At 39.5% G+C, this 24,752-nt stretch overlaps 1 protein-coding gene across 2 annotated transcripts; it reads right to left on the bottom strand.

Moving 5' to 3' along the window:
• Window positions 1-538: 538 nt before the first annotated feature.
• On the bottom strand, window positions 539-24,619 carry ALG14 (ALG14 UDP-N-acetylglucosaminyltransferase subunit). 2 transcript variants are annotated; one of them, XM_054833558.1, is made up of 4 exons: window positions 24,322-24,619; window positions 21,959-22,110; window positions 16,960-17,082; window positions 539-1,732 (listed from the first exon to the last, which is right to left on the bottom strand). In XM_054833558.1, the coding sequence occupies exons 1-4, from the start codon at window positions 24,449-24,451 to the stop codon at window positions 1,502-1,504; spliced, it is 636 nt and encodes a 211-aa protein (XP_054689533.1). In that variant the 5' UTR covers window positions 24,452-24,619; the 3' UTR covers window positions 539-1,501. The 2 variants fall into 2 exon arrangements, with proteins under 2 accessions (XP_054689533.1, XP_054689535.1); XM_054833560.1 differs by lacking the exon at window positions 16,960-17,082.
• Window positions 24,620-24,752: the final 133 nt, after the last annotated feature.

Raw genomic sequence — 24,752 nt, 5'->3', positions numbered from 1 at the left:
TGACATGTGACCGCATCAAGGGACTCATGCTGAGGATTATTAAGCCTGTTGAACAGGTTGGAATGGCTGGCTTCCCCACAGGGCCTCGCAACGTCACGACAGTAGTTTTCTGCATAATATTTTCTGATGATTTCTAACGATTTTCTGCACAACGCAGTTTATTCCTCTAGACCCTTGTTTCCTAACAGCAGAAACCACCGTTTCTGTTCAGCTAAATCCCACCCCCTGTTCCCTACCAGAAGAGCTGCTGCAGCGTTTTGACATCCGACGCTGAGGAAAAGGCATGGGCGAGCGAGTCTCCTCCTGTGGCAGCGGAGGAGCTGCTGTTGGCTTCACCAGTGCCAGGCTGTGCAGTCTGTGGGGCGTTTCTACTTTGAGCTTTCTTCTTTGTATATGTTTCTGTAGCCAGACACATAGCTCTGTGTGTGTACAGATGACAGATGTGTTTATATTGCTTTATAGGTGGAACAGTGTGTAGAATTACGTTTTGCCAGATGAATGTGAAACGCTAAAGGAGACTTTCACACACTTGGCTTCAACAAAATACCATTTATTTAAAAGTTGTTCCAATGTACAGAATACCATTTTCCATGACAAAATCTTAAGTGCACATTGTACTGCTGAAAGGAAGGTGCTTAAAATGAGAAAACAGGATATACTGAAAGTAAATTCACTGTATCAGGAAAAGAAAGGGAAACTGTTCCTTCCCATATTACTGATAGTAACAATTTTATTTTTTCTTTTCTGTATTCTAGAGCCTGAACCAGTTCAATTTTCCCAAGTGACAGTTTGCTCTCCATGATGTAAACCTGCTCAGGATTTTTGCACGTAAGCTTTGAAGAAAGTAGTTCTTAAATCTAGAAGTACTGTTGCCTGTAGCATGACACTTGGCACCTTTTCACTTATCTTAAGAAGTGAGCAACAATTTTCAAAAGGTGCACTACAGATTATAAGGACGGCTTTGACAAGCCCAGAGGAAAAACGATACTGGTTTAATGCTTTGGGGGTTTTGGAAGACTGTAGAGTACAAACTGTCATGAAGCCAACTTAATATAACTGTTTCCTTTATACTCTAAGGATTCACAAGGGACTTCACTGCTAGCATACAGGAAATAAAGTCTGTTGTGCTAGAACAAGACTTTGTTTCTTACAATTTAGAAAACTACACAAAGTTTCCTTACAGGAAATGTTACATTCATACAAATTCCCATATTTATTTGTAGACAAAAATTGCTATTCACATAGCAGGAAAACTAGATGAAAACAGAGACAGCATAGACTTAAGGCCATTATGGTGTATTGGTGAACAGATCTACATGATGGCAATAAATACAACGACACAACAGTGTACTTAGATGTAGAGATATCTTTATTATTGTCTTCTTTTCCAGTACCAGCCTAATTTCTTAACAGGAATCCTTAAAAATAAATTGCTACATGAATGTGTTTCTTCAGTGAAGAGCTTGCAGAGTTTATTTTAGGTAAAGCTTGTCTTCTGTTATTATACTATTCGACCAAGATATACTGACTTGGGATATTTTTCCTTTAGATCAGGCCACTGAACGATGAAATAATCTGAAAAGTAGTAAAGAATCTTTCCAGACAGGGATAAAGTTTCCACGCGGCAGATGCTCTCTACATACACAATGATTGCTCTCTTTATTCCTAGAAGCCCAAGAAGAAGAGCAGATATACAGACAGGAACACATGTTCCTGGTCCATTGCACAATATCTAAAAGAGATGAAACATTTTACAAAAGTAAAACATAAGTTTTTTCATACAGTAAAGAATTAAAAGTGTGTATATTCATATAACATTACATTTTAAAAAAAAATACTTCCAAAGATATTTAAAAAAAAAAAAAGAAGAGGCAAGTGAATATGAAAAAAAAAAAGGGGGGGAGGAGTGGGGGAAACAAAAGACATAATTAAAAGTAGCTGCCAAAACAGATCATCTTTCTTTACATGTCAAGGATGAGGTGAAGAGCTCTGAGATGGCATAGTAATTTCTATGAAGGAAGCAGAATTCCTTGACTCATGGGTTTATAACTAAAACAGCTTCCAATCTCAGTCCAGCTTTGTATTGTATCACTCATGATATTTGTGCACAGATTAGGGCATAATAAGGCCAGAGAAGTTTAATTAGGATTACTATACCTGGGATCCAGCTATAAACCTCCTGAACTTTGGCTTAAGTCAGCAAAACACTTAAGAGTTGAGCAAAAAAGTGCTGATGAATTAGGGCCTTCATCAGAATCTACTAGCTGATATGCATGACTGGATTTTTTTTTTCTTTTAATAAACACTAGTACATAGAAATAAGCATACAGAAGGAAGGTCCTTGTAGCAGAGGATCTCAAATTCACTTACAAACATTAAAAGAAAGTGGTCTTTCAATTTTAAACTGAAAAACAGATTGCTTAAAAGTAAAAAGTTTAAACCAGGGTATATTAGGCACTCTACTTGGGTATCAAAATTGATTTCAGGCAAAGAATTTCTTACTAAATTTAACTACTACTGTGTAATCAGCATTTTTCTGCACAGCTGGGTGTTACATGGAAATAAAGAGTTCTTTTATAAAATCATGGCCCTATATCCTATAAACTCACATTTTTTTGTTCCAATTTCACCAGATTGTGAAAGGTATTACATTGGTGGGGGGAAAAAAAGAATCAGAGTTTCTGTTTCAGGGCTGTAGGAGATATTTTGGAATGTTTCCTTCCCTGCATCGTGGCAAGATCCCACTGATAAACTGGCTAGCCTTGAGCACCTTGCCTCAGTTAAAAGCAGCAGCAGCGTTCATGCTACTGACTTCCAAACTCTCTCACCTATACTTTCCTTCGCCTTTAAGATGGCCCCAGAAATCTAGCATGGGGATGTAATGACCGCAATGCAGTGTTTTATCAGAATCAACACAATGTAATACTGTATGCAAAATTATTCTGGTTTTATTGTTGATCTTAACTGAACTATTTATTCATGCAAGACTTGCTGACATTTTCTGAAAGACCCTTATCAGCAACATGCTGTATACTGTTTTAATCTTGCAATTTTAGGGTATCAACAGCCACAAATACTTGTGTAAAGAAAATTGCAACGATGTAATTATTTTATATTAGCAATTACATAGCTAAGAAGCAAAGTAGCTGAACACATCAACTTTGCATACTAGATTTTTTTAAATCAGAGTAATATACTATTGTTTCAAATCTCCTGTTGAACCTGATTTCAAGTAAATCCATGCTGGGACTTTAAAACCTACTCTATAATCTGCTGAGAATGAAGATCTGGTTTTTTACACATTTGGCTTGGCAAGCAAGGACATAAACCAACCACACACAGTGCCTTTTAGCATTTCAAAGAAACTTTTCCATATGTGTGAACTAAACCAGGCATTTTGCCCTATTTCTTGGCAAGTTTGATTAATTTGCACTGATGTTGATTGTGCTACTGGTACATGGCTACTGATATCTAAATTAAGGCATGTTTAGGTATCTCTATTTGCAATAACATCTGTTACTGTAGTGTAAACATCAGCATAGGAAACAACTTGGGAGTGTTCTCCTGTGTTTCCAGGCAAAACCCACCAGCATCTCTGCTGCAGATTCTACTCTGTTGCAGACCAGTGCATAAGAAGCACCAAAACAGTCCAAAAAAGTTTACTACTTTTTTTTTTTTTTTGGGTGAGTTGAATATTCAGTCTGACTACTAATTGCAGATTCAAAATTCAGCTTTAAGCAAGCAGATAAAAATGTACACCACTGCTAAACAGAAACTCCACTTTCCCTTTCCTTTAGTAGAGCTACCTGGAGTACAAATATTGTCTCATCTTCATTGCTCCCCAAGCCCTTTTTCTGTTGCACTACAGTCCTCTTCCCCTGTCTTTTCCCCAGGGTCTTCCATTTCGATGTTTCTCTGTACTCTCACCCAGCCCTCTGAGATGTCTCCCACCCATCCTCTCTTCCCTGGTTTTCTTTGTGATCTCTGGTATTCACCTTGCTCCGCATCCCTATTCACAGGTGCCCTCCACCTGTCTTCCTTCTGGACTCGAACTTGTTCTGCATTCTTTCAGTCTCCATCTACTATAAAAGTTCAACCCAGTTGTCTAAAGCAAGGAGAGAGTTTCACATTGGTCTCTTACCTTCTACAGTCTGACACAAAAAAAATACCAGTCGCAGATATGATTTAGGTCAGATAGACATCCTAACATTCTCCTCAGCCCAGAAGTTGAGAATTGTAGAATAGGTTTTATAAAAAGGTGAATTATTACAATCATGGACTTTATCAACCTCCTGTACCATATACTTCATCCTGTTTCCCCCCTTTATGAAACTTGGCTAGCAGCTCCAGTCTTTTTAGTATTTGGTATTCTTGTGTCCAGATGCACACACAAAGGTAAATGCTAGAATGATTTCCAAACTAAGTGTACTCACAAAAGATCACATAATAAAATAATAGTAAATGAGTCTATTTGTGAATCTATATGTAGCTCTAAAGGCCACAATGAGTTGCTGTTACTACTTTGCTGAGGTGCAAAACAGAAAAGCAATAATCAAAATTAAAATAGTAATAAAATACCTTTGCTATATCTAGGTTTTGATATGATGCACTCAATTTATGCCTTCTACTGACTGTGTATAACTTGTAAGCTGCTTCTCAGATGCCTTTTGATTAATGGAAAAGTACTTGTATGAGGGAAAAAGGATCAGGAAAATTATGGACTAGGCATCTCTAAAAAACCACGATCTGATCATAACTGTTATGTCCTCTGCTCTTTCCCATTCCACACATACCCATTCAAACAAGACAATGCAGATGTGGGTCTATAGGATCTCTGTATGCAAAATGCCCATAAAATGCTCTGACTATAGATGTTGCTGTTCCAAATGCTCAGGTATAGGAATTTTGTCCCCTGAAAGACCCTGGTATAAACCTGCTGAAGCCAACAGACAAATAGATCCCCATCTGAATTTGGGGTCGTGATCTGTAAGTCAGAACTATTAATCAACCTTTCTGATCATTAAAAATTACCCTTCAGTTAACCTTCAGTGCGTGTCTAGAGACATGTCATACCTAGATCTGGTGCAGTTGCTCATGTGTTGGTGTGGCAATTCCCCTCCAAAAATCTAGTCTGACCAGTCCTACTTCTTCTCACACCATCAGCAGAAAGGGAGACCAGTGTTCCTGCTGCTTGGAATCCAACATTGTACACTCATCAAGGGATACAGGGGAAACTTCTGAGAAAACAAGTATGCACATTATAAAGAGGAGGAACCGTTGCAGAATCTATAAGCTAGAAATGCTGCTGTTCAGCTTCTGCCAGTATACGAATTTGTTGATGGTGGAAAGGAACTGAATCATCTACAGCCTTCCTTAAGCATGTAAGAGAAGATGAGCTGTCCTACTAGTGAGTTTCAAAACACTTCAAAGTAAATTTTGGGGAATGATTGATGTCTTCCACCTTGAAAAGACCAAGGCTTTTGTTTTTCCCCTCCAGCAGAATACAAGTGTCTCTCAGGGAATTCAGTGGCAATTATTAGTATGCTGTGGAGAAGAAGCAGGCATCTATTGGGCAAGAAAGGACCAGGGCCTCTACAAGGTCAACCAGCTATTCAGGGTAAGTGTTTCCCAATATCTATTTACTTTAGCTACAAGGCTGCCTGTAGAATATTCGCATTGTAAGAGTTATGTCTCCGAAGGTCTCTAGTTTATTTGGTTCGGCCTTCCTCAGTGAGGCAGCAGAAAGGGGGAAAGAAGGGGCCAAAGACAATTTTTGTGTCATCTTTGTGACCTCTTGAGCTGCAACTGCCCCAGGACTTTCTTGGTCACTGGGCTATCCGGCTTTGCTGCCAACAAGCTGTATGGGATTGTTCCAGAAGCCAGCGCTGCAAGTTTCTTTACACCATTTACATTCTAATGCAGAGAAATGTCCAGCTAACTATTAAATTGGCTGACAGGCCTATAAACTAAATCCTACATACTAAAATCCTCTACCAATTCAATGTAAACAGACTTTTAAACAGTGCAAGAAACTAATCAATCTGTATATTAATGGAGGTTTAAAAGTAAAGGATCAAAATACATCATTTATACTCAGCAACACTCTCTCTAAATCTAATTTCATATTAATCACTTTCATATAGAAATGGAATAGTTCTTGCCTTTCTGTTTCAGATATTTTCTACAGCTGTTGAAAGAAAACAAGCTAAGCCAGCAGTCTGGCACACTGGGAACACTGGCACATGGCACCACTGCTGATAAAAGCTGCTTTTAGAGTAGGTGAATGCAGCACTGTAGCAGAGTGACATTTACCAGCGAAAACACTGAAAGCATAGCTCACAGCTTCACTGGGATTAAATGTCAGGCCACTGGTTAAAACAAAGATGAGTAAAGCAGAAAACTTGCAGTTTTTCTCATAAATATGTAAACATACATTTGCTGTACATCTTTAATGAACAAGTATTTGAGTACTGCTTATGTTCCCAAATTACAACAGTCAACGGGAGGACAATGTAAGTCCCCCTAAACTTAGTAGAAAGTGGAAAACTAAGGTGAGATTTGCTTTGCATAAGAAACTGCCAACACTTGCTGTTCTCCTTAACGACTTACAGAGAGATTGGCCTTTGCCACCTGGACAAGAGTAGAAAAGCTGCCGGGCTCTCTGGGGTGGAGCAGGCTTGTGGTGTGATGTATGCCTGAATTGAAGACTGTGCTGCTTGCCAGCTATGGAGCTACCTACTTGAGTATGTTCAGGACATTGCTTAGGCCTCCTTAGCCCTGGTAATGCTCCCTTCCCTGCAGTGCTAAACAACTGGAGAATAGATGGTGGTGACAGAGAACTACTAAAAGAGGTGAAGGTGAGTGGAGTGATGCAAAACTGACACAAGCTGAGTTAATTGCATGGTCTGTTTATATGCAAGTAGAGAGACCTACATTTGTAAACATGTAGGGAAAAACAATTACATATTTTCTGCTTTTCAGAAACAAGTGTAAGCCTAAAAGCAAGTAATTTATTAATAATTTTATTTTGTGTTTTTGCTGAACTGCTAAAACTCAGCTTTTGTTGATAAAACTTCATTTCAATGGCTTGGGAACAAAAACTAACTGTTCAGCCTGTTAAGATATGAAAGCCCAGAAGATATCTCTGAGGTTTGTCAGAAAAACCAAGGAAATATAGCTGTTCCTGATATTTTAAGAAAGGGAAGGGAAAAGGGATTAAAAAAAGAAGAAAACATGGAAGAGAGGGAATAGGAAACCATTTTGAATTATAACTGAAAAGAAGTTAGCACAGAAGAAAAAGGAGTTTTAAAAGATGACCATACTGTCATACTCTCATAGAAGAGACTTAAGAAAAAAGCTTGCCTGTTTGCAAATAAGGCTTCATTTAAAAAAACAAAAAACAAACCCCGAACCCAAAAATCCCTTAATTCCTCTATCAAGAAAAAGGAGGAGCATAAACTGTTCTGATGAACAACTTAGACCATCTACAGACCTGACAAAACTCCTCAGATAAAGGTATTTTCAGCAGAAAGTTCCTCAATTTGGACTAAGTTTGACAAGTTTTCACCTGACTAGGCAAAGTGAATTCTGGCTTTGGAATGAGTTTTTGAAGGTCAGCAAGGAAATGCACCAAACAGAGAAAGCAGCTAAAAGGGATTGTAATCTGTGCATTATATATTTTTATTTTCATTGCCTGTTCTTAGTTGATGAGAGACAGCCAAATGTTGTGTTGTTGGTAGCTGGACTTACATAATGAAAAAAATGAAGTGCCATAGCAAGTTACAATACTGGAAACCTTTCAAAAAATCAGCTTTAAGCAATTCTAGAAACAATGGAAGACAGAAATAATAAACCTTCCCCAAAGATAGCAGAAGTAACAATAAACACAAGTCAAGATATACAAATACAGAAAACTAACAGGGGGCAGAAGACACTGTCTTGACACAAAGAAAGCCTCCTTTATGAAACTACAACTCTGACCATAGAATAACCTGAAGGATCTTTCTGAAACAAGGGAAATGGAGCAGAGAAGGATTCCAGTGACAGGGAACCTGAACACTCACATTTAGTGAAAGCTGAGTAGAGGTCCCTGGACACTGAAAGGAAAAGTAAAAGAAAAACTATAACAACATACTCATTTTTTTAATGTCAGGGCTAGTTTTAGACCCCTGCATTCGTCAGGTAGGAGCTAGGGAGTTTGATGTTTCAGGAGTTTTTTGCCTTTTATGATCTCAGTGTAATAACAAATTTTTTTGTGTGGTTTTTGTTTTGCTGGGGGGAAGTTTTTTGTTTCTGTGGCACAAGAAGAGAGAATCTGCAATGAATTCATTTGTATTCTGCTATGTAAATGACAGCATCTTGTGAGCTCATCAGCCCTTGCTTGTTTTTAGTATTGTCTTACTGTTTTGAAAACTTCACACTAATGCCCTGCAAGGTGAAGAATCCAGCTGGAGGTTGTTTCCCTTCACCTACAGAAGCACTGAGTACTACCCAGAAAAGCAGTGGCAATCTGGGCTCTGGGTCTCAGCTGTCCCCATTGCTGCCCAGCAATTCCCAAGGACCTGGTTCAGGTGACTGCTCAGTGTACCCTGAGCAGCCCCCAAGCCTGCAGGAAAACGAAGTGCAAGCATTACAGCCCTGCAGTTTTGGCACCAGCTCTCTTAATATTGGAGATGCTGGAACTGTAAACACAAACTAACCAAAGCATCAGTGAACAAATAGCTCATATTTTAATTATAAATATATTTACCTTATGGGCTCATGACCAAAATGCAAGCCTGGAGAGTCAAGAAACCAGGGTTGTACTCACAGCTCCGCTGTGGACTCACCACAGGATTTGGGGCACAACATTTACTTTCTCTCACATCAGTATTTTCTGCTTTAACACCAGGAAAACAATAATTTACTCCTCACCGAGGATGCATCAAGATTCCTGTATATCCTTATTGGTGAAGATCTCCAGGTATGGGAAGTATTGTTTTTATTAGCATGTGTTTTGATTCAGTAGCGTACTCTGAGAATAAGATAAAATGTATGTGCTATTTTCTTTTGGAAAAAAAAAATTAAAAATACGTTTAGACACAGCAGGCCATATCCATTAAGAATCAATTTCTGCTAGTAACTTTAATGGCAACTTAAACCTGGATGGCAAACAGAGAAAAACTGTTATTTTTTTCATAAATGAGTAACTCTAAAAGGTTTCAAGAGATACATTGTTCGTCTACATGGAGGTAATGCAGTTATGACAGACATAAGATCTCTTCTAGGGAATATAAATCTATTTGGTAATCAGAAAAAGAAGAGAATTAAGAGAGAAAGGGATTTCTTCTTAGCTCAAACACTTAAGCGTGTGGGAGGGACTGTCCTTGTTAAAGCTTTCGCTAGTTTAGCTCTTTAGCATGTCTGAAAAGTCAAGTTTTGACCCTCAAGGAAAACTAGCTCAGGGTTTTAAATATTTTTTTAAGGTTTAAAAAAAAGCAGGAACCTTTTCCAACAGTTCCTTATTATTGCTATTGGTGGGGAGAAAGAATAATTTCAGGTTCTGTTTGAACAATATAAAGGTCATTAAACTACCTACTGGCTGCTTCTTTTTGAATAGAGAAGATCTTATCCAGTTCACTTCCTTCCACAACCTGAAAATAAAACTAGATAAAATTTCACACTCTACTGCTGTTTGAATGTACCTGTGGAATGCAGGCTAGGACAAAAAAAATCTAGATGTGTAGTCTGATGTAAATCAGGTAATTAAGGTAGAATTGAATTATACCTGGGTACATGCTCATCTCCTGTTCTCTAAATCACTTGAACCATCAGGGGTACAAAAAAATAGTGGTCCACAGCAGGAGCTTGCGCTCAGGCTGGTCAGCACCTATAGCTTGTAGCATTGCCATGAAAACCTCTCTAGTCCACTTCTGTGCATCCTGCTGGTATGGTTCCTGTTGCTATTATCGTATGATACAGGCAGTAGGTGAGGTGCTCGTGAAAACAAGCAGAGAACATGTGTGGTCCTGCAGGCAGATTACCTAACTAGGATAAATAAGATCAGTGAACACCAGAATGGGGAAGAGAGAAGTGGAAGAGCAAGGGCTTAAATTAGCTCACTTTGCAGTTGGGTTTCTAATGTGCACCACTTTTTTTCTGAGTATTATTTTCATCATAGAATGAAACGTATTGGGAAGCATCACCAACTCCCTCATTTCCCCAGCTCTCACTTCATTAAAAGCTTGAGGAGAGTGAGACAGAAATCCTACCTAGTGGACTTTTCTATGGGAGAAAAAGAGAGGTTCCACAAAACCACTAGGACCTAGATGTAACAACAGGATTTAATTGTAACAGCACTAGGCATTGTCACTTCTGCTTTCTAGGCACTTAGTAGCCTGACCCAGAGTTACCAGCCCAGTGTCCTGAGAGGCAAGAGACAAGGGAAGGGGTCCAGTTGATGTGATGTGGACCAGCATCTACATGCAAAGCTCCTGGTTTCTGGATCTTAGCAGAGCTCAGGAGTTTTACTATGCATGTGGCTATTTGACACTGTAAAGACCTAAACAGCTGAGGTCTGTTTCTGGGTATGCCTAGGGGCTTTACTGATGAAAAGAAAGATAACTGGGGTCATTAAGAGCCTCAGAAGTTAGGCAACAGCTTAGTGAGGCAAGTTTGAGAATCTAGATTTAGACACATAAAGAAACATGCAGATGACTTTTTTTTTTTTAAACGAAGCTAACCATAGGGACCCTACTTAACTGCCCCCATATTTCAGGTGAAAGGTGGTAGGTCCGTCATTGGGATTAAAAGGTCTTTGGAGTGGTAGTTTCCATCCATATGTATGATGCTTTGGCAGGTATGTGGAAGCAGAATGGGACATGTGAGCTCAGCATATTCCCCAGCCTAGCTGCCAAATGTAAAATGAGAAGCATAGAACCAATCAATTGAAAATAATGACAGGTGTGAAAGTGGTACTAATGCTCAAGTCTGTCAGAATGTTAGTGCTGGTTACTAAAACATTAAATTAATACCCAGACTGCCAGTGGGACCAACCAAGGATCATGATCTCTGCCAGAAGTTTGTGTCAAGAAATAGTGGTACCAGTGAGTCTTGTGAGAAACTGTGGAAGATGAATAGAAGGTTGCTTAAAAAAGAACAAGATTACAAAGGCAGATGCAGGCTGGAGAATAAAGTAACTCCCTATCTACATTACCACGGAGTGGGTCTGTGGTGTATTGCAGTGGAGCTAGTAGGAACTAAAGGAAATTTGACTTCATGTGGATGAAAAGTTGGTCATAAAACAATTCAGTAAAAGGCTTTTGCCAAGGCAATGAAATAGTAGTTAACAAACTACATTTGTAGCTACGAAGACTAGATACTAGCTGTCTTTCAGCAGGCTGTTGTTGTTGTAAGTGGTCACCCTGGTTGAGTCTGAACTTGACTAAAGTCTCTTGGTCAGAGCACCATGAGAAATACCATCGAACCTTTTAGAGCCTATTTAAAAATAAGGGCTTATCTCATCTCCTGATATCAAAAAGTACTGCTTATTATAGTAGCCTGCTTCTGTTCAAAAGGAAAGGAGAAATTAAATCCAAAGACTGTTAATGTAATCATACATATTACTAATAGTGGACTAAAATGAGCCTTTAATTGCAAATCTCAATGTGTCTTTCATTAGTCAAGCATTCATTTAACTAGAACTTGAAAGTGGTGTTTTAGGTTAGCTAAAACTGCTATTTTATATGTATATAACCATCTTTGAAGCTACTGCCTAATCACTGCAGTTGGTATAGAAAGAATCTGCATCAAATACCTGCCTGAAATGGCCTAGTTCAGTGGTCAGATTCAGTGAGACTGTTTACTTGAAACCATGCATTATAACATGTGTGGAAGTGTGTCCAGGGTGTTCATTAGGTTTATAATGAACCTGATAGCTGATGAGTTAAGACTGATCCATCTTTATTTTAAACTCTGCTTAAATCTAAGCTAAGATCTCAGTTCATCTCTACTCCAACTTCTAGCCTCCCTCTGAAATGTAGTGTCTATAGGCATGTCTAACTGGCAGTCACAGAAAGAGCAGAGCTACAACCTAGCTTTAAACTGATTTGAATGGCTTTAGACATTTATCTGGGCTCAGCAGAGGGTAATTCTACATTGTGGCCGCAGGGTAGCGTACACAGCACAAAAGGTAGAGGAGGGGTGAATACGACTCATTTTCACTAACACTGAGAAGTTAAACACAAATTTGGATGGCTTGTTTTCTTTTTAGATCATACAATTTGTATCACTGATGGTCTTAATCCAGTGTTCTTACTGTTGCTTATTTTATCTGTTTTGATTCCAGAAGAACAATAGTAGATCAGACATACTGTAAAATCAAACCAGTCCAAAAGAATTATAAATAGCGGGGAAAGATTCAGTGCACAAAAAAATGCACCAGATAGTCTTCATAGTGCATTATACAAAGTTCACTTGTTATGAAGTGAATAGAGAAAAAATGCCACCACTCAGATTTTGTAGCTTTCCACAAAGCTCTAAGAACCATGATTTAAGGGACAATAACTTATTATTTGTCATAGTGATTTGTTAAAGTGCTATGAACTTAAGACATTTTGGGCAGAGCAGAAAGAATGGAAAATCTTAGCTAAATGAAAGAATGATCGCCTTTCATATAGCTTACTGTGTGAACACTTCTGTAACAACTCTAGAAGTTGTTGTAGTGAATTCAACCAGTTGGGGGACCAGGCATGTGTGATGGGATGTGCAGTCATAAAAGAATCGGTAGACTGCTAGAAGCATAATCAACTGTGTAAGTTTCAGGCTTCTAGAAGGAAGCTTAAAAAGGAGAGACCCATTCAGCTGACAGCTGCTAGGGAAGGAGACAGCAGAGCTTGTTGTACTTGCTGTGCAAATGTAAACTTACTACAGGCTTCCCACGGGAAGGAGGCCCTAATGTGGAAGGACTGCCCTCTTTGCCTGATTTAACCCGGGCTTTTCCAAACAGCAGTGATATGAAAATATCTGTTTGTCAGGCTCTGTAGAGCACTGAGGCAGTAGGAACTGCTGAGAATGGAGCTTTACACAGAATTTCTGCACAATTCTATGTGAAATTTAATTACATTAAAGGAAAGCAAATCACTGACCCAATTACATAGCCCATCTATGACTGAAAACAAGGACTGGATGCAATCTGTACAGCTTTTTGCTGTGTGGTGCACACATATCCTTTGTTTTCAGTTTGAATTTCAGGTATGCTAGAGTGACTGGAATAATCACGACCCAGCCAAAGGGCTAGACCACCTGAAGACCTGGTTTCAGGGTTGGCAAATCAGCCCAGAGACAACAAGGACAATAGTTCCATAAGCAGTGAGAGAACTGAAGACTGGTTTCCTCTGAACTTGCAGTCAGTCAGTAGGTACAAGCATATTATAGGAAGGCTGTAACATGAGTTTATTCCTTCTTGGACATCAAATAATCTATGTAAGATCCAGTAATTGTCTCTGTCTTTGGGAAAAATCTGTGCAGCTTGTCTAACTTTCTATAACTGTCTAAGGATTTGCATCTTTCCCTAGATAGTAGATCTTCTAACATCTTACTCTGGTTTCACGTTTCTTTTCAGTCTTTCAACGAAGGCAATAAAAGTCTCTCTTCTCTGACCATCTGCCTGTTTTCATGGTAGGAATTTGCAGTCTTTGAGGCTCTGACTGCATATTAAATCTGGCTGCAACTGATGAATGGTTTTAAAAGGTTTTTCTGGGGGAAGGAAGGTGTAGGCAGAGCGAGCTGGCACAAGCCTTGCTTTCCTGGAATTTTAGGCCTCTGCATAGGAAGCCTATCTAAGGTTGACATGTAAAAACTGCCCAGTATAGATGTGCCTGCAAAACACTGACACCTATATTTCTATAATTCTTGGCTACAGGAACACAAGCTGATCATCACTTCTGACATTTTCATTTGTTACTTGGTTTAATATCTCTAAAGGAACTTAACTTTCCAGAGTGCAGATGTTCAGAACCCAGAAACAGGCCTCTTAGGGATGATCTCAAACTGAACAACTAAGCTAACTTTTACATTTCTTAAACTCTCTGGGGGCCCGTTTCAAGCGTGGGTCAAGTTCTGCAAGACAGCAAAGGTCTCCTGGAAGTTGTTCAGTTCTTTCTGAACTCACTATCTTGAAGAATTAGATGAAACTGCTTTCTCATGTCAAAGTAAACTAAGCAGCTTTGCCAGAAGATCAGTGTGAGATACAAAGGGGACACAGTCCTCATGTAAATAAGCACATATAAAGTAACTCCTGTGCAGTTAGGTTTGCTGTATCCCCTTTACAGCTATTTTGGCTCCACAGATATGCTAGTTATGCCAACCTAAGCCTATCTGCTCCAAATCTTGCCTTTGTGCATCTAATGGTTTCAGACTCCCTTTGCAGTACTTCTCTTGCCCTGCATTACTTAAACTGCAACATTTCTGCTTTTCTCTAGCCTTTGGAAGTCTCAAAGACTTCAGTCATTCCTTCAAACGTGCACACATTTCTGACAAGATCAAAAGCTAGTCTAAGGATTTGTGGATAACTCGTACGTACAAATGACTTAGAAGCAATTCAAAGTTGTCCTTCCCTCCTGCAGTTAAACAAAACCAGTTGCCTAGACTGAAAATGTACAGTACTCATAAGCTCTAATGTTTAAAAATACAAAGCTCTTGGCATGATGTAATACTGTGCTTGTTTCTAAACTCGGGTGTTGATTTCTGTGCCAGAAGTTATAGATGAGTCTTGTAAACGCCAGCATTTGTCCCACCCTTTCTAGTTCTTTAACTACTAAGCATTATATTTTGTGGAGACTAGGAGGAGTTGCAATTCACCATGAACTTTTTTTTTTTCCTCAAGGCAATTAAATATTACCAGTTGCTTCACATAACACACAGAATCTTTTCACTGGCAATGTGAGGCATTTTAATCCCTGAATCACTCTCCTTTGATAAGTGTTTTAAAATCTTTACAGCCCTCTGACTTATATTTTACAGAATTCTTAAACTAAGATACGCATACAAATAGCAGTATGCAAGCAGCTTTCAAGTGGTATAAGAGCTGGAATAACGTCAGAGATGCTTCTGCCAGTGGTAGTGCCAGCTGCTATTGTGGTTGATGACGGTACCTGGCAAAAAATATTTGGGAACTCCTTCGCCTCCAGCCCTTCCCTAATCATGGATAAGGACTCTGGATAGCATTTTCAGTCAGTTATTCCTTTTAACACTATGAAGAGCTTAAAATGTATCCTTAATTTTAAAATGACAAGTGTTTTTCAAAAGTGTTAGGCTTTTGACAGCTTATCACAGTTTATCAACTCCAACACCGTTTCTAACAATTCCATGTGTAAATCCCACTGTCACTTTAAATTCCTCTTGTAAACAGAGAAACCATGGAATTGGATTTGTAACTTCCTGCTCTTCTCCTATGATATGTCCTGTTGACACTTTTTGTAATATATTAAGCCACACAGTGAGATTTTCCTGTCAATTTATTTTGCAATAATAAGTTTAAAAAGTATATACATTAACTAAACCAGTGGTGTAGCAAAGTGATTTCTAAATATTTGTTACTCACATTTGCTCTGTCTGCTTCATGTAAACATCCCTCTGCTATTCCCCCCACCCACCCCAAATTCAAATCACTGTAAAAAGAACAGTATGCCGCCTCCTCCTCCTCCCTCCCATCTTCAGGTTTTTAGAATAGGCTTGAAAACAAGAACTGCAAAAAGCTACTTCTGTTGTTCTGCACACTAAACTGCTCTGAAAACCCCAGCAAGCAAGTAGCTTTTGATCTGACAGGAACCGACCAGTACTATTGAAGCTAATGAGAACAAATTATTCACAGCAGCTTCTCTAAACATTCAAAATATCACAAATATATATGAGCCTCTTTAGAATTACCCATACAGTTCACAGTGAGAGCTAAAAACAGTCTGCTTACAAACATCCTCTGTGGGTGCATATATGCTGCTACTAAAGTATGAAAAAATCTTGTAACTGCAGAAGTTTTTACAGGTTGCATTAAAATATTTAAAAACCTATAAAATATTAATTTGAAAATTTTCCTAAAATAATGCCATTTTTAAAAAACCTCAAGTTTGGATAACTGACTCCTTAAGACAACAACTCCCTAGCAAAAAGCCGGCTTTAACAAAAAAAGAAATTCTTTTAAGAGAAAGAATTGTAGGACTTACACCTGGGAGTCCAGTGCACTACCTTTTCAGTCTTGTATCAACACAAAACTCTCTATTTTAGTTCTATAATCTGACGACCCTGAATGCCTTTAACGTGATTCAGTGTGTGGAATATTTTAAAATAAAAGTTGTAATTAGCATGAGAGTGCAGTTTTGTAAACAGCTTGAAAAAGTTACTAAAGTGCTGAGGAGTTACCACTTCAGCGGTGATGTTTTTTGTCATTAGATGAGATAATTAATGTCAGTCAGCCAAAGACTAAATAAATATGCATGTAGCTGAAAAGTCCATGTAAGCACAAGAACTGAATCTGTATATATTTCTGCTGGTCTGAACCTGCCTGTTCCAGACTGGTCATACCATTTCAGGAGCAAGTCCAGCCAACAGGCTAACCAGGCTTTCAGGCACAGTTTGTGCTGTTGCAATCCTGAAGAGATATTATCAAGAATCTGCAACCTTGTCTGCGCTAGCTGTACCAGCATTAACAAGGGAGTGACTCTCTCTCTGATGTTACCTGCAAACTTTGACAGGGGAAATTGGTATTTGCTACTCTAATTCACTAGCAGTGCAACCTGTTCTCTCCTTCGTGGTGTGTTGCTGCTATATCTCGTTCAGCTTTAATTTTATATTCAAAAATACTTTTCCTGGGAACTGTACATTTAAGCATACGTATGAGAGATGGTCTGCAATGTCTTGATATTCCAAATGCTTTTATGATGCCAATTAGCAAGTTCTCAATAAATTAAAATTTACTTTACCTACCAAATCTGGTTTCAGTTTGTAGGTCAAAGGAAGGGAGTAAAGTATGGAGTACAGAGTTGTTACCACAGAGGAGGTCCAAGATTGTCTAACCTCACGGCTTCTGGGAATGCGATCAAGGGTGAACTGGAAGAGAGCACGATAAGCTGAATTGTTATTTTTCTAAGAATGTTGTTGCTCTTTCTATAGAGTTATTAGATCTGTCTGTGCCAACTTTTTTTTTTAAATCTAGTTTGGAAATGTTTGTGTATGAAACCTTTCCTTAGATACCTTATTCAGTGTCATGCTTAGCGCTCCTGGCAATCAAGTAAAATGAAATACTAGAACTATATATCTACTTTTTAATATCTTCTGATGTTACTTTAAAACATTCCTAACTTAATAAATAATTCAGCTAGAGCAGCTTCACCCGCAGTATGTTACCGTAGTGCCCCACCTCGTGGTCACCGAGACACAAGTCTAGGTCTGATCATACAATCCAAACATGGTGACTCTTCTGCCTCTTGCCTGTTTAAATTCTTCGTGGATTTAGACTGCAGAAAATGTAACAACTCTTCTCAGTTAACGTCTGGTGCATACTATTAAAAAGGCAACAGCAAATATCACTATCCTTTATACTGAGTACTCAATGAATATTCAAAAGATATGCAAGATGTATATTCAAAATGCAAAATATTTGTATAAAGAAAAAGGAAAGAACATCTTATAATTAAATAAAAAAAATAAATTTAAGAAATAATTTTCTTTGTTCTTTCCCTAGGAAAAAGTAGAGATTATTCACTGTGTGTAAAAGATATCAAATTAATAAAACTCAGATGTTTTCTGCTTGTCTCAGAAGACTGTAAGTAGTTAACAGTAGTTAGGCTTCCTCCACTCTTCACAGATGGCTTTTACCTTGATGTAGAGGAACTACACCTAAGAACTATTGCTACATCAGAAGGCAGTCCTGATGCCAATGAAATTTTTGACTTTAAATGAAAGACAAATGCAATGGCTGCAGTGTACTATTAACTGGTGTTGATATTGTTTAGATCTGGACAATTGTCACTATCTTGCTTCATATGGGACACCAGATCACTACTGTTCTGGCAGAACTCATTTTGGGACTGAGAGACTCTAAATATCATTATAAACACTGAAAATTGCCCAGTTGCTTCAAATATACCATTGCCAATTGTCATAGCTTAGCCCTGGTGATTTGTGACCAGGAAAGATTATGTTGCCAATAGCTGTACAGTAAATAGAATCTACAAATCAGTCTTGAATAGCAATACCTGGGGCTTTTTTAATATATAAGGTGGAAAGAATAATAATAAAAAACCCTTATAAATGCAGAATATTAAGTTAATTTTCTTGACTGAAATTATCCTGTTTCATTGTGATAAGGTTCTTTAATTGCAGTGATGCTGGCAGGCATTAACAGATATTATGAATTGGTAGTTTTATGTTTTATTTGCAGGTGTTGAAACTCGGATTGCATTAGTCTGACAACGGAATATGGAAAAATAAACATGCCCCCTGCTCCCCATTCAGCAGGATTCTGGTTATCGCTACCTTTCTATTTCTCAAAGCTTTGGAAGAGATCAGGTGATAAAAAGAGATACCGTTAGTGGAGTTTAGACCCTTGCATAGTATTCAGTCTTGCAAGAAATATGCGTATGATAAGATAGGTTTAGGCAGAGCAGGTTTCAGTGGAACTATTCAGGATGCTCCCTTCACTATAAGAATGCTGTTAAACAATATTTGCCAAAAAAAGTATGGTATTTTCTTCACCATAAAAAACTGATTTCAGCAAAACTTGGCAGGGACCCCAAACAGTATCAAAGCAGAAATTTACTTGCAGAATTCAAGTAAAGATCAAACTGATTTTATCTATGGTCTTCAAAAACATGCTTGAAACTTTGCACATCAGTGTCTATGTCTTATGTTAGGCCTTCAAACCTCATATCAATCAACACTTAAATATTAAGCTGAGAAACAAAACCAGATTTTTTTTGTGTGTGTGTGTGTGTTTAAAAGCCACTGCCAGATGCTTCAGCAATCCCAGCCTTCCATCTGATGGAGTACTGTTAGTATTCCGAAGGTACCTCCTGCATCTTTTGCTGGAAAACTGCCTAGTATGTCTGATACTAGAAACAGACCAATTGCTCCCCTATCTTCTATGGTGTCCTGTTGTTGCATTTATTTTTCCTTACATCTTTAGTGGAGTCAGTAACCTTTTTGTTATTTGAAGACAAATATTCCAAACTTGCAATTCTATAATGGGTGACTGTGTATTGCAATTTCAAAACCAGTGATGTAGTCCTTTACCTGGTTAATATTGTTGTTTTGCAAGCATGCAAGGAAAAGTAGGTGGAAAATTGCCACTGCTGTGAATCATTATAATATGCTCAACTCAATATACTGTAATGATTGCAAAGACACTGGATTTACGTAGTTCTTTTTCCTGCTGAGAAACAAGCTTTCTTAGCATAGTATCTTTCATGAAACATAAAATGCAAAAGAACGTGCATTCAGATGAGCATTATGTAAAGGTTAGTTAATTTGGCTGCTCAGCTCAGACATGACAAATGGGGGTATAACAGCTAGTGAAGAATCCCTGTTCTTCAGTCAACAAATCTAAGTTTTGTCCTTCTGCTGCTAGAGTAGGTCAGCAGGAGCTGAAGCAGGTTCTCTATGCTGAGCGCAGAAGGTTCCCTGAGTAACAGCTCTGGGGGCATCCACATAGACCAGGTGTGGTTACAGCGTGGGGGTAACGGAGAACAAACAGGCAAGTGATACCAGGACCAGAGACTTTTCATAGAAGGCATTTCAATTTTTAATTTTTTTTCCAAGAGACTTAGTGGGTAGAGATGCAGCATTTTGCTTCTTGTAAGCAAGATGCTCGTTCTGGCTTCCTTTCCTTCTCCCTGAATGCTGCAGCTTTTTAGAACTGGGCAAGACCACAGATCAATACGAGAAATTGATTATATTTGGGTTTTTAGAAATCAGAATTTGTTAAATGTGTACATTGATTTTTCTCTTGGGTCATTATTGTAGTCTGTCTGCAGTCCTTAGTTCTGGAAGAAATCACTGCCTTGAGAAGATGAGGAAGGGAATGACCATGGGTTGAAGCATTCAGGCTTTTCCCTTCCATTTATTCAAAGCTGCAAGAAGCTACTAACACATGATTTTTAAATGCTTGATGATCTACAGCATCCCCAGTGCCAAAACTCATACTACTTGAAAGCACACTCTGAAAGTTAGTAAATATATGTTATAGGCAAGTGACCTTTACTTTCTAAAATTTATCTTCCATTTTCACTCTAAATATTTTTGCTCAGTGGAAAAAGAATGGCCAAAGGAAAATGAGCATCTGTTATCCAGACAGCAAACTCAGATGCAGCCAAAAATGTTCCTCTGGCTTTCAATGTTGAAGGAAAATATAACTACATGATCTGTTAGCAGTTGGAGAGGGTGCAAAAGGGAAGCTGCTCAGCAAAACTAAGTGAACTAGTGGAAAACTGCATAATTCTTTAATACTCAAAATATGTATTGTTAAGAAATTTAATAATTTAGGGTTGGACATTTTTCAGATAAGTGAGTATGTGTGAATGACTAGTTACCTAACAAGATTTTTCTGAACAGGAAATACCTCCGGTCACTTTACTAAACTTTCATCCTTGGTGCACAATAAGAGAAAAGACTGGCATGTTCCATTTTAAACTAAGTCATCCCAACTTGACTCAGCAGCTTGTGGTAGGCAAGGAACCTTCGTCTTCCAAGGTGAACGTGGGATAAACAAACTTAAAAATGTCACTCCTAAGTGATTCTGTTGCTCACCTTAGCAGCAGCTGCTTTACATTAAAAGGGTTTATTCTGAAAATCATTGGTGCCAAGTCCTACAATCATTTGTCCCAGTAGTGCTGCTGAAGACAATGGAAATATCAGAAGTGCACCATATGAAATCAATACCATGTAAATAATTAATTCACTGTGTGTTGTACTACTTACTCAAAATGACTAAGATTTTTGTAGTCCGAGCATTCACTTCCATTGTACTTATTCCAATTTCTAAATAAAAATATAATCTTTCTACTAATTTTACTGGACATCAGATCACACTTCAAGTCACCAGAGAGTCATACTGCTGTCTGTTAATCATACAGCAAACTAGCTTAAAGCCAGCAAACATCTGATAAAAAGATAAACAAGATACGTTCATTAATTTTTTCATTATTTTGAGGAGTTCAGCATTTGTTCAGGTCATCAAACAGAAAACTATCTAACACTAAGAGGTATTGCCTACTTTTTAAACGTGTAACTAATGCTTGATTTTCAAATTCAACCAAAACCAGTCCAGAAAAATAATACAATTTCAATTAAAGTTTTCTCAGATAAAACATTTTTAGATGTAATTTCTTTCAAAAAAATACATTATGTCACTGAGGGAAACGCCAGACAAACCCCCCCCCGCACCCCCAAAACCCCCCAAACCACCATATTTCTGCCCCTGTAGTTTATAGCTACAAATAACACTTCTATGGCTAGCTGGTTTACAAAATTAAGAGAGAATTATTTTCAGCATGCTTTTCTTGAGCAAGAGATAGCTGCCTTTGTACAGAAACTTTCACTACAATTAGGTTCCTTCATTGCTTTAAATGGTTAACATGTTAACAGAAGGTAAAGACCATTAAGAGAAAGTGAGGAAGGTGGTAGTGAAAACTGGTAGCAAGAATTGTGTTTGCTATTTTTAGATATATTTACTTTGCATTTTCAGTGTCTCTCTAGTGCAGCATTAATCAATAGTGTTTATTTAGTTCACTTTTAGAAACATAAAAAACAGTCTGCACAGAATGACACCTTTATCTGAACTTTAGTGCAAGTGATTATCAATACTTAGAAAATCAAAAGCATCTGCTGATCTTAAAAAATACTTTTGAAGAATCACTTCCACATTGCCTTGAATTAGAATGTCATGTTAAGATCATTTTATCTTACAAGAGCATATTTAACAAGTTACCTGGGAACTGGAGAATGTTTCAGCCCTTTTTTGTTCAAAAGAACGTATTTTAGCTTCACTCATCTCATCTGAGTCTGCAAAAACATAATGTCTAGGAGAGTACGACTCTGACAAACAGCTAAGTAACCTCAGGATTTCTGTTGTGTGCCCACCTGTAAAAACAAAATAAACTGCAGTTAGTATATGAAAAATTTTGTAACTTTCAATATCTTCAGCTTAATCAGTCACTTCTCCTTTTAAAACTTATTAGTACTACTATTATCAGTGACGCTTTTCTGAGAGTAGAGGATTCAATGAAAGGATGGTTGAGACTGTTTAAGTAAATGAAGACAATTCAGCTTCCACTGAAGCTATATCGATGGAGGTTTTTCAGTTAAATGGGATTGAACCAGGGTCACACAGAAGTATGACACCTGTGTTTAACATCCAGTACACAACGTAAATACAACTGGGCAAAGAGTTATACTGTAGTCCATACTCAAAGGCCATATACCATGGTGCGGCTGTCAAAATGAAGCTGGATGGGACCCGGCTCAGAGCTGTGCTGTGGAAGTGTACCTCCCACTGACCCTACCCAGCATTACATCCTATGACAGGGGCTGTACTATCCTAGCTCGTAACAGTGAAATTAAGCAGGCAGAAATGTCACTCTGCAGCTACACCAGTGTAAAAGCTGAGTGCTTACAGAAGAAACAGTCAGCTCCAGCCAAGTACTTTAACCACTGCCCTTGAACAGGTGTTGACAACCTTCTAACTGCAAGGTCGCTTTGTTCTGGAAGCTAAATTGGCACTAAGCTGGAGAGAAGGGGAGGGTGTACTTACTGTGTTTTTTGGGAGCAGTGTTAATTTTTTTTTGTCGGTTTTCTGAACCAGAGTTACAGGAATATCAGTGGAAGAAGGGAGAGGGAAGATTGTGTGCACAGGTAAAGTGGAGCCGGCTCACCTTTATCTGTTGGGCTGGACTGGCTTAACATCAAACTGCACCCGTAAGTATGTGCATAAGCATTTACTGGATGTGTCACTTTTCACTCTGCTGGAAGTTGCAGACCAAAACAGCAAATCAAATGTATTCCTACCACCTCCTGCTGACCAGCATCATTAGCCTCCTAAGAGACTTTGCTATGGAAGTCAAGCACTTGTAGCTGGCAAACAACTGACAAGGAGCGAGAGCTACGCTGTTGCATTAGACACAAGAGTTTGCCACCTTTCTATAGAATTTCATGCAGTATTTTTCAAATGTATTTGGAGGGATTTTCTCATGAGCGATGGTTTGTTGAAGCTTTCACAAATTTTAATGCAATCATCTGAGTATTCACAGAAAAGCAGGAGTTTCCTACTTGAAAAAATTCTTGAAAAATAGGCTTGAACATTGTATCAATCTTAACTGACTTATGAATTATTTCACCTGGTAAGCTTATGTAATAGTGAATGTATTTAAAAAATACGTACAGTTTCCAAAGGACTGAAGGAAAACAAGCACATTTCCAGCCCTAGAAGTAAAGGTGACCTGACAAATTACAAAACTGCCAGTCAAACTCAGATTGCAGAAAGATCCTGGGATTATTACTCAATTAGTCAGTGTGCAAAAACCACAGGGATACTGAGGTGATGGAATCAAAGCTTGCCTGGATTTGTCAACTGTAAATTTTCAAGGTAGTCTAATTTTTGGGGGGGGAAATTAATTGCCCTGTAACTTTGGGGAGTTGACAAGGAGTAGCAGATGTCTGGGGGATGTGCTTGGACAACAGTACTGCCTCTGACACACTCATGCGAGACTTTCGCAAGTAAACCCCTGAAACGTGGTTTGGGTGAAATTATTACAAGGTGTCACGTATGTAAGGGGCGTACCAATCTATGGAAAGCCCGGCCCTGAATCGCCATCAATAATTTTCTGTCAGAAGACCAAGCAGCCGCACAGGTCTGTCCTCCATCAGTTTTAGTCAATACATTCGTTAATGACTTTGGTGAAACGCATGTGCCGTCTGAAGGAAGGGTTCAGAAACCAAACCGTCAGACATCAACACGGACGAAAACGCCCCAAATAAAGATGACGCTTAACTTAAGAACTAAAAAACCCGAAGACAGGCGGCGGCCTCGAGGGCGCCCGGCGCGGACGGCTGGGGTCCGGGCGCGGCCGTGGCGGCACCGGGCTCCTCACACAGGGCCGCCGGCGGGCGAGCCTCCCCTCAGTCCGGTACTCTCCTGCCGCCCCGCGACTACAACTCCCGGCATGCACCAGGACACACCGGCGAACGCCGCGCTGGTCCTCGCTCTGCGCTGCGTGCCGGGAGCCGTAGTTGCTGGAGCCGGCCGCGGACGCTCTGGGCGCGACCCGCTCCCGCTGGTGGTCAACCCCTACTCACCGGAGCCGGCTACCACCAGGAGCCTGAGGGGAGGTGTCCGCCGGCCGCGGCGCCTCCTCGCCAGGAGCGCCAAGGGGACGAGCAGTAAGGGAAGCAGGAGGAGGGCGGCGGCGGGCAATGGGGGCTCCATGACGCGGCCGGAACCGTCCCGCCGCCCCGCGCGGAGGCAGGCGGTAGCACCTCCCGGCGTACGGCAGCCGGCGTGGCTCAAACCTCCCCGGGTCTCCAGATGTTGCCGCAGCTCCGCTGCCCAAGGGCTGCGGTGGCCCCGGCGGGCTGGGCTGGGTCGGGCCGGGCCAGGCCAGCGGTACGAGGGGCCGGCGGCGGTCGGGCTGGGCTGGGGGGGTTACGCTGTCGCCTGGTCCGGGCGCGGGTGGGCGCAGGCCTTCGCCTGAGCGGGGCCGCGCGGTTGCGCTCGGGTGCGCGATGCG

The sequence above is a fragment of the Grus americana genome, chromosome 8, assembly GCF_028858705.1.
Source record: "Grus americana isolate bGruAme1 chromosome 8, bGruAme1.mat, whole genome shotgun sequence".
In the NCBI taxonomy this organism is placed as follows: domain Eukaryota; kingdom Metazoa; phylum Chordata; class Aves; order Gruiformes; family Gruidae; genus Grus; species Grus americana.
Note: the sequence above shows the minus strand (reverse complement) of the source record. Positions and strands in the feature narration are given on the sequence as shown.